This window comes from Chaetodon trifascialis, chromosome 2, assembly GCF_039877785.1.
Source record: "Chaetodon trifascialis isolate fChaTrf1 chromosome 2, fChaTrf1.hap1, whole genome shotgun sequence".
In the NCBI taxonomy this organism is placed as follows: Eukaryota; Metazoa; Chordata; class Actinopteri; order Chaetodontiformes; family Chaetodontidae; genus Chaetodon; species Chaetodon trifascialis.
This window is the reverse complement of record NC_092057.1, coordinates 8,319,010-8,327,878: the sequence shown is the minus strand read 5'-3', so window position 1 is coordinate 8,327,878 and position 8,869 is coordinate 8,319,010. Positions and strand designations below refer to the sequence as shown.

General features: G+C 43.5%; 1 protein-coding gene across 1 annotated transcript; it reads left to right on the top strand.

Annotated features, from left to right (window-relative positions):
- The first annotated feature begins 2,939 nt into the window (after positions 1-2,939).
- Positions 2,940-7,046, top strand: LOC139345057 (creatine kinase M-type). The gene is made up of 9 exons (XM_070983515.1): positions 2,940-3,105; positions 3,479-3,525; positions 4,029-4,227; positions 4,738-4,895; positions 5,299-5,431; positions 5,754-5,910; positions 6,004-6,127; positions 6,316-6,505; positions 6,854-7,046. The coding sequence occupies exons 1-9, from the start codon at positions 3,090-3,092 to the stop codon at positions 7,012-7,014; spliced, it is 1,185 nt and encodes a 394-aa protein (XP_070839616.1). The 5' UTR covers positions 2,940-3,089; the 3' UTR covers positions 7,015-7,046.
- Positions 7,047-8,869: the final 1,823 nt, after the last annotated feature.

Below are 8,869 nucleotides of genomic sequence, written 5' to 3'. Positions count from 1 at the left end.
CTGCACCAGATCATTCCTGCCGATGTTCTTTAAAACCTTTCCGGTCACCTCCAGAGCTCCGTGAAGTTCATAGGTGTTTATCATCTGATCCACTGTGTTCAGTCTGTCTGCCCCGTCCAGTTTGCACACTTTGATGGTTTTGGAGCGGTCCAGGATGTGGGGCTGTTTCAGCAACCACTTGAAGTGCTTGAATTCCTCCTCACTTAAATCCATCAGCGTGTTCAAAAGGTCCTCTGATGTCATCGTGGCTAAAATCAGGCAGTATCATCAACCTGAAGACAAACTGTAACAAATTTATTAGAGCAGTGACAGGAGTTCTGATTGGGTAGTACAGGAGCTGTGATAGTGGACAGTTACAGCTGCACATCCCAGCAAATTCAGCAGAACTAAAGCAAAATATTAATGGTCACTTAAAGAGCCGACCCGGCTTCTTCACCAACATCCCATAACCATAGGCGGGTGAGGGTCTGGGTCTGCAGACAGAGCCGTGCTGTTTGAATAAGATAAGATAAGATAAGATAAGATAAGATAAGATAAGATAAGATAAGATAAGATAAGATAAGATAAGATAAGATAAGATAAGATAAGATAAGATAAGATAAGATAAGATAAGAGCAGAATCTGGTTGGACACCGTCTTCCTGAAAAAGACATCGTCTGCTCGGTAGCATGTTGCTCCAAAACCTGAACATGTGTTCAGCATTAATGGAGCCTTCACAGATGAGCAGGTGAGCCATGTGCTCTGAAGAAGGTGAAACCAGTCAGACAAGCAGGATGGCGGGAAAAACACACAAAGTGAAATCTGACACACGAGGAAAACAGGTAATAACAAAACTATACAGACCAGATCAAACACCTTTCTGGGTTCAGACATTTCTGCTCATTAATTCTCTTTGTTCTTTTTATTCTGTTGTTCTTGTGCCTGTTTGATATTTTGTGCTTATTTGTAACTTGTGAAGAACTTTGTAACTGCTGCAAACACAGAAAGTCTCATGTATGAACAAATCTCTTTCTTACCGTCATCCTCGCTCCCTTTTCTTATCTTTCATTAGAATCATCAGAGCAGTGCTCCTGGTTTGAGTAATGAACAGCCGATTCATGCAGCCACACATTGAACACAGGTCCGTGCCTGCTGTGTGTTTTCTCCCTAACTCTGGTCCACCGTGCTAGTCACTGAAGTTTTCCTTTCTCTTTCAGGCAAACGAAACTATTCTCACTGTGACTGTTTCTAAACTATTTTCTAAAGCCAGACTGGCCACGAGCAGACAGTAAACATTAAAACTATAAACAGGCTGTTACCTCAACACGCTGCGATGCTGCTGGAGCTGGAGCTGGAGCTGGAGCTGCCGGCTGGTCAGACGAAAACCAGTTTCAGTTCTGCACCCGTTCTCCTGAAATCCTTCATCGTGAGACGTAAAGAATAAACACAACAAAGAAGACAATAAAAGAAGCTGAAAAAAGAAGATAAAGAGCAGCTTCGTACTGGAGTTACTCACCACCAGAGCCTGAGCTGAATGAATGAATGACAAACCGTTTATCAATCTGCCACTTGCATCATCCAATCATGTGATGACAGGAAGTAATCCTGCTCTGTAGAAGAGGAGTACGTGGGTGCAATATTAATGTCCACGTTATTATTATTGTTACTATTATTATTATTATCATTATTATTATTATTATTATTATTATTATTATTATTATTATTATTATTATTATTATTATTATTATTACCTGTAGTCCAATGAAAGTGCAAGTGAACAAAACTTCTACAAGACAAACTGATTCTGTGAGTACAGAATAAATGAGATGAAAGTGATTAGTAAAGCTCAGTGAAAGTAAAAGCAGAAGCAAAAGGAGAAGTAGTAAAGAGAGCAAGCAGAACAAATAGACGAATCCATAATCTATAATCTACAGACGATTGATGAAATCACACTAGATAAAATCATCTACACAAACTATTTTCATCACAAACGAAAGAGTATAAGAAAGAGGAGAGGAGGCAGTTCACAGGAGCATGTTAGGTGTCCTCCACCCACACACGATGAAATGAGTCACCACTGTCAACAGGAGGAACGGGGGACAGAGACGCTTCCTCTGGGACTCTGTTACTCTGAAGTAACAAACAAGAGAACAGATACACATGAAACATATATTCCACCTGTTGATGTTACAGATGTTCAGTCAGCTTGGAGGCTAACAAACATACTAACTGTGAGAACTAGCATGGCTAGGAGGCTAACAAAGATGCTGACTGTGGGAGCTAGCATGGCTAGGTGGCTAACAAACAAACTGACTGTGGGAGCTAGCATGGCTTGGAGGCTAACAAACATGCTAACTGTGGGAGCTAGCATGGCTAGGGGTTAACAAACATGCTAAATGTGGGAGCTAGCATGGCTAGGAGGCGAACAAACATGCTAACTGTGGGAGCTAGCGTGGCTAGGAGGCTAACAAACATGCTAACTGCAGGAACTAGCATGGCTAGGAGGCTAACAAACATGCTAACTGTGGAAGCTAGCATGGCTAGGAGGCTAACAAACGTGTTAACTGTGAAAGCTAGCATGGCTAGGAGACTAACAGCAGCAGTTCACAAAGCTGTAAATCACACAGCTTCTTATCAAACTTCACTGTCATTGACCTCATCACTGTCCAGCCAATCAGCATCTTCCTCCTCTGCAGCCTGTTATTGCACCTCCAGTTACAACACAAGAAAATAAACTAACTGAACATTAGAGAGCATCAGAGGTGTTCAATCAGACTGAAGTGAAGTGAATGTGTCTTGTCCTAATTCAATATACCTTTATTAGTCCCACAAGGGGAAATTCCAAAAGGGGAAATTCCACATGGAGATAAATCAGAAGTGAAATCCGGTCTGACAACAGAGGCTGGGTCTTATTATGGAGGTGAGACAGGTGGGACGTCCTCTTCTCATGGATGAGACCATGGACATCCACAGCTGGTCTGTGTGCAGTTATAAAAAGCCTGACGTTGCCGGACTGTAACTGGACTCCTGCAGGCTGCAGGTCAAGCTGCTCACGGCCAACGCGACTATTCTTAGACCTTTTGTTTCCTGACGGCCGTCGGACTGACGACATGTGGAAGGTCAAACGTGAGTGATTCCACTGCATGCCTGTTTTTCATTCAGTAAACTAACTCGTCTGATCACAGCCGTGTTTTAAACAGGGATGAGTGTCATCTGTGCTCGAACGTTAACTCTGTTTCTGTGCTGTGCTGCCATCAAACAAATTTCACATCCTTTATACGTTCAGTTCTGATAAAGTTTTGACTCGACTGATCGTTTGATCTTTAATCTCGCTATTAGGTCACACAATTTATCGCTAGATGTTTTTTGGGATTGACTCCTACATCGAACATGTTTCACTGTGTTGCATCTTCATTCCCAGATTTTTAAAGGAGCTCTATACACACGATACATTTCCATTGATGGCATGTAACATTCCAACGTTTTGTGTTTGCTGCAGCTCCAGCTGATCATCCCATGGAGATGAGGTACCGGCCCATTTTAGAGGTAATCACTACAATCCAGCATGAAACAGCATGAGTTAGCAAAGACTTCACAGCCTCAGTGTCTCTGTGAAACACCAATAAATCCACAATCAATCATCAATAATCAAACTGTGTTTGCTGACAGCAGCTTCATGTGTTCATCTCTTTCATACAATCATGTGTTGACAAAGTGGTGAACCTCGCTCCATCCTCTATGATCAGCTGAGTCTTTCCAGGATACCCCTTTTCATACCCAATCCTCTCACCTGTTACCAATGAGCCTGTTTACCTGTGGAATGTTCCAAACAGGTGTTTTTGGAGCATTCCACATCTTTCCCAGTCTGTGAAACGTGTCGCTGCATCAGATTCACAATAAGCAGATATTTACAAAAGAGGCTTTGTGTTCGTCACAGTGGAATCTAAACAGCTTCACTTCACACTTCAAGGTCCACTAGCTGTTCTGGAGCTTTCAGTCATAGCACATGATCTTCCTGTCTCCTCTGTGACGACTTCCTGTGTGTTTAGAGCTTGGTTTCCCCCAACCCCATGTCCCGGTTCCACCTGAGGAGGGGTTCTCCTGAGGAGGAGTTCCCTGACCTGTGCAGGAACTTTACCTGGATGGGCCGGATCCTCACGCCGGCCATGTACCGCCGACAGTTCAACCGCTGCACCCACAGCGGAGTCATCTTCGATGATGTCATCAGGCCCGGCCTCGAGGAACCAGGTGATGTCAGCGTGATGTCAGCATGATGTCAGCATGATGTCAACATGATGTCAGGGTCTGGCTGGTGGTCAGAGAATACAGTCAGATTAAAATGAGGACAAGGAAGTCACAGACTTTCAAGGAGTGATCAGTGATTAGTTTGACAAATATGTATGAGAAAACTTTCAAATTAAAAATCAACATTTTACTTGGTGTTTCTCTGCTGATCATAATTGTTTGTTTCCGTTAACATTTAGGAAAGATTTAGACAAAGTTCAACAATTCATTATGGTGGATGATGAGTAAGTTCAAGATTTCATGCAGAGATCCGCTGGTATGTGTTGCTGTTGTGGTCTCTGTCAGAAAAGCTGTATTTAAGTAAATATAAGTAAAACTAATAATAAAAATAACTAATAATAAAAGCTAAAAACTCTCCTTGAAATACAAAGTCAGTATATTTTCTTTCGATTTGGGAACATTGTCGACATCATTGTAAACGCATCAATCGGTCTGTGATGTTTGTGCACGAAGGTGATTGGCCAGGTCCGGTGTCTGTGGGGTGTGTCGCGGGCGACGCCCAGTCCTACATCCTGTTCTGCGATTTCTTTGACCGAATCATCGAGGCGCATCACGAACACAAGATCACCAGCCAGACGCCAGAGAGCGACTTCAACCACGACAATCTGAAGGTAGCTGTCAGACTGCTGGCTGGTCACTCGCTGATTTGATTACAAGTAATTATTGTAGAAAAGTGCAATCGTTCAGGAACAAGCAAGTCTAAAACAAGGCAGAAAGATGACCAGTAACTGGTCCACCCAAGACACGTGACCCTGAGAATCGTGCACAGCAACACAATCGTGCACACGTCCATATACTCAGGTCAGTCAGTGGACTATATAAGAAAAACGTGTTTCAGCTCACTGATTGTGTTTCCAGTGAAACTGAAGCATGCAGGTGCACGATTCACCGTCTGTTCACTGGAAAACAAAAACAACGCATGAAACAAAGAAGTCTGAATAAAACTCTGTTTAATAGTGTGTGTGTGTGTGTGTGTGTGTGTGTGTGTGTGTGTGTGTGTGTGTGTGTGTGCAGGGGGGTGATGACTTGGACAGGTCTTACGCTGCACGCTGTGAGGTGAGTGTTGTTCGGGCAGTTGAAGACTTCTGCTTCCCGACACACTGCAGCCGAGGAGAGCGCAGAGAGCTCCTCACACTGGCCAGGAGAGGTACTGCACGTCCGGGTTCTGACAGGCTCAGCCTCTGATTTCTGATTTCTCTTCATTATACAGAAGAAGGCAGCTCTGACAGTCTTTTTTTTTTCTTAAGTTTATTTAAAGAGGACAGCGCACATCAATCATACATTACTGTAAATGTGCCAGTGTTAGTCAAAGGCTAGTTTCCAACTGTAGTCCTCCGGCATGGTGTTAAAAGCCATTGATGCATACAAGGGTCTTCAGCTCTTCTGGTTGTTTACCACCAGCTGTTTACTACCTGGTTAACTGCCTGTGATTTACTAGTTTACTGGTTTACTCTCCTCTTTGCTCTCAGCTCTGCATCGGCTGGATGAGGACGAGCTGCTGGGGCGACTCCTCTTACTAGAGGAACTGAACCAGGAGCAGCAGAAGGAGCTGAACCTGAACTCTCCATCTTCCTCTCAGCTTCGTACTGGTGTGGCCCGGGACTGGCCCGACGCCAGGGCAGTATGGTCAGTCTGCAACAGTCTGGTTTCTTCGCATGAGTCTTTTTGATCCAGTAACTTCTCTGACTAGAGAACATGTCCCATGATTCCTTGGTGCAGGGTGAGTAAAGATGGGAGCCTGGTGGTCTGGGTCAACATGGAGGACCACCTCAGACTTGTGTCCACACGAGATGATGCCAACATTGCAGAGGCTTTTAAATGCATCTGCATCAACCTGCAGAAGGTCAGTGATGGGTCTGATTACAAGTTAATCCAAGTCATCACTTGTTGGTGAATCTGGTGGTTTTCAACCAGTGAACCATCACCTCTCCACCACTAAGAGCATGTAAAGGTTGTGAGGAGTGCAAAAGCAGGTGGTAAAGTGTCTGATGACCTTTGACCTCTGATTCTCTGAGTGTTTTTCCTCTCCAGCTGGAGGAGATGTACAGAGAGCTCAGACATCCATTCATCTGGAAGCAGCAGCTGGGGTGGGTGAGCAGCTCTCCGGCTGACGTGGGGACGGGTCTGAGGATCAAAGTCCACCTCAGACTGCAACACGTTCCCAAACACAAGCGGCTGCAGGACGTCCTGAAGAGACTGAGGATCCGCATGGACAAGACAGGTACAAGGGCACACCTGAGCCTGAGGTCTCACAGGTACCCTGCATTTCCTGTATGCGAGGTGCTAGATTAGCGATTATTATGTTTGTTTATATGTATTCAAGATGTTTCAAAGTCATGTGACAAGCAGGCAGCTTCATAATGTCACGTATGTGATTCTGATGTATGACCCACATGGAGAGCATCACTTCAGACAGGCTACAAAATTCACCTGTTGACAGGTTTGATGTCTGACCTGTTGTTGAGATCAAACCTGATTTTTTTTCTGCAACTCTTTTCTCTAAATCACAAAGTCAGAGTTCAACAGAAGATTTCAGCTCTAGTCTCAAACTTGCCTTTCCATGTCCCAGAATCCCCGGCGCTGTATCAGGTGAGCAATGCGGCGACCTTCGGCGCAAGCGAAGTGGTTCTGACCCAGCTGGTGGTGGATGGGGTCAAACTGCTCATCGCCATGGAGAAGAGGCTGGAGGGGGGCCGAGACATCGATGAGCTCGTTCCTGCACAGAAGTAGATCTGGATGATGGTTCACTGGAGTGAGGAGGAGGAGGAGTCTGGTTGGTGTTTCCAGAATCCACCATCTTTTCTGCAAACAGCTTGTGTTTAAAATCAACATCTTCATCCAGTTCAAAATGTTTATTTACTCTCATTCAGTTTAATTGTCTTGTGATTTTATGATCATATATTATTATTTTACAAATCTGTTAAAATATCTGTTTAAATTAAAATATTCATTTTAATCAAAAACTAAAAAAATCTGCTGGTCTTTAATGTACATGTCTGTTTTTGTCTGATTAAATTTGGACTAACAGTTTACAGATTCACTGAGTTGCCATCAGTTCATTTTATTTAAACATTGTTGTTACAGCAATGATGGTGTTTTTAACCATATCACACAGACATCCCCAGAAGACAAGTCCTGAAAATAAAAATACAAGAGCTCATGTCTGTGTTTTAGCAGCTTATTAGTGAGTCCACAGTCAAAGAAATGAGTCAGACAGAAGAAATTCATTCAGCAGAAAGTGAATTATCATTAAATTAATGGACACTTTGTGTGAGTAAACTAAGGAATGTTAGCATCACACCATGCCAGGGCTCTCATTGTATTTCTCATGCTGAAAAATAGTTATAATACAAATTCTGGGCTCTGGAGTTTTCAACTGAGTTCAGAGTGAGATTTTGGCAGTGAGGGTTGGGGTGGGGATGGGGGTCTGATCTGATAAATGACACATAAATTCATACAAATAAAAATATTTATTTATTTCAGCATTTCTTAGTGCACGTGTGTGCGTGCGTTCATGCGTGCGTGCACGCTGTGTCTGTAAACCCCGCCCCTCCCCCCGCTCAGTACGTATGAAGCCACCACACATTATGTTGTTGACAGTCACTTTCAACCAATCGGATTCCACTGTTCTTTTCCGCGCAAGGGACTAAAAATACTCACTATATAAGACACATATCTCAATCATATCTCTCATAGAAAGTCAGAGAGAAATACCTATATTCAATTAACATTTCAGTTGGAGTGCGTAAAGTAGGCGTCAGGAAACATGGTGAGTAGGGAATAATGCAAAGTTTCTTTTTGATTTAATCAGGTTTTACCAAGCTAACAGCCGGTGTCAGTTATCAGTTTAAGCTAACGTCTTTTTCTGTGTTAGTTAGCGAGCTAATAGCTGAACGTTTAGCTTCTGCTAACGTTCACCTGCGTGTCTTGTGGTGAAGAGCAGTTAACAGAGTTTCATGTTTTATGGTAAAGAAGTGGTGGAGTCTGAGTGACGCAGGTGACTTTACGTCTGAAACACAGACGTTTCACTTCAGTGGTTTGTTTTCACGGATTGTGGAGGGACGTGACCGGAAACTGAGCAAACTATGAAACAATGGCCTTTGTAACGGTTAGCGTTGTTGGTCGTGTTAGCATTGCTAAACGCCAAAATCCGTGCTCTCAAGTTTTCAATTGAGTTCAGAGTGAGATTTTGGCGGTGGGGGTTGGCGTGGGGACGGGGGTCTGATCTGATAAATGACACATCAATTCGTACAAATAAAAATATTTGTTTTATTCAGCATTTCTTAGTGCAGCTGTGTGTGTGCGAGCTCCTGCGTTCACGATATGTCTGTAACCCCCGCTCCTCCCCCGCTCAGTGGTACACACAGAAACCACCACACATATTGTTGACCAATCACGTGCGGCTTAAAGAAAAAAAGTGGAGGGAAAAAAAACAAAAAAACAAAAAACAAAGCAGCTCTGCTCCGGCTCCCAGGCACATTACAAATTCCTCTACCTGTTCCACTGTTCAGATTGTTGAGGATTTGGTGATGCACATGGCTCAGATTGATGTTCAGACAGATGAGTCCAGCAACTACAGAGGGAT

Excerpts from the sequence above, each read along its gene's own strand:
- LOC139345057 (XM_070983515.1), top strand. Across the intron at positions 3,526-4,028 it reads GGTACCGGCCCATTTTAGAG|AGCTTGGTTTCCCCCAACCC; the intron begins GTAATCACTACA and ends CTGTGTGTTTAG. Across the intron at positions 4,896-5,298 it reads TCAACCACGACAATCTGAAG|GGGGGTGATGACTTGGACAG; the intron begins GTAGCTGTCAGA and ends GTGTGTGTGCAG.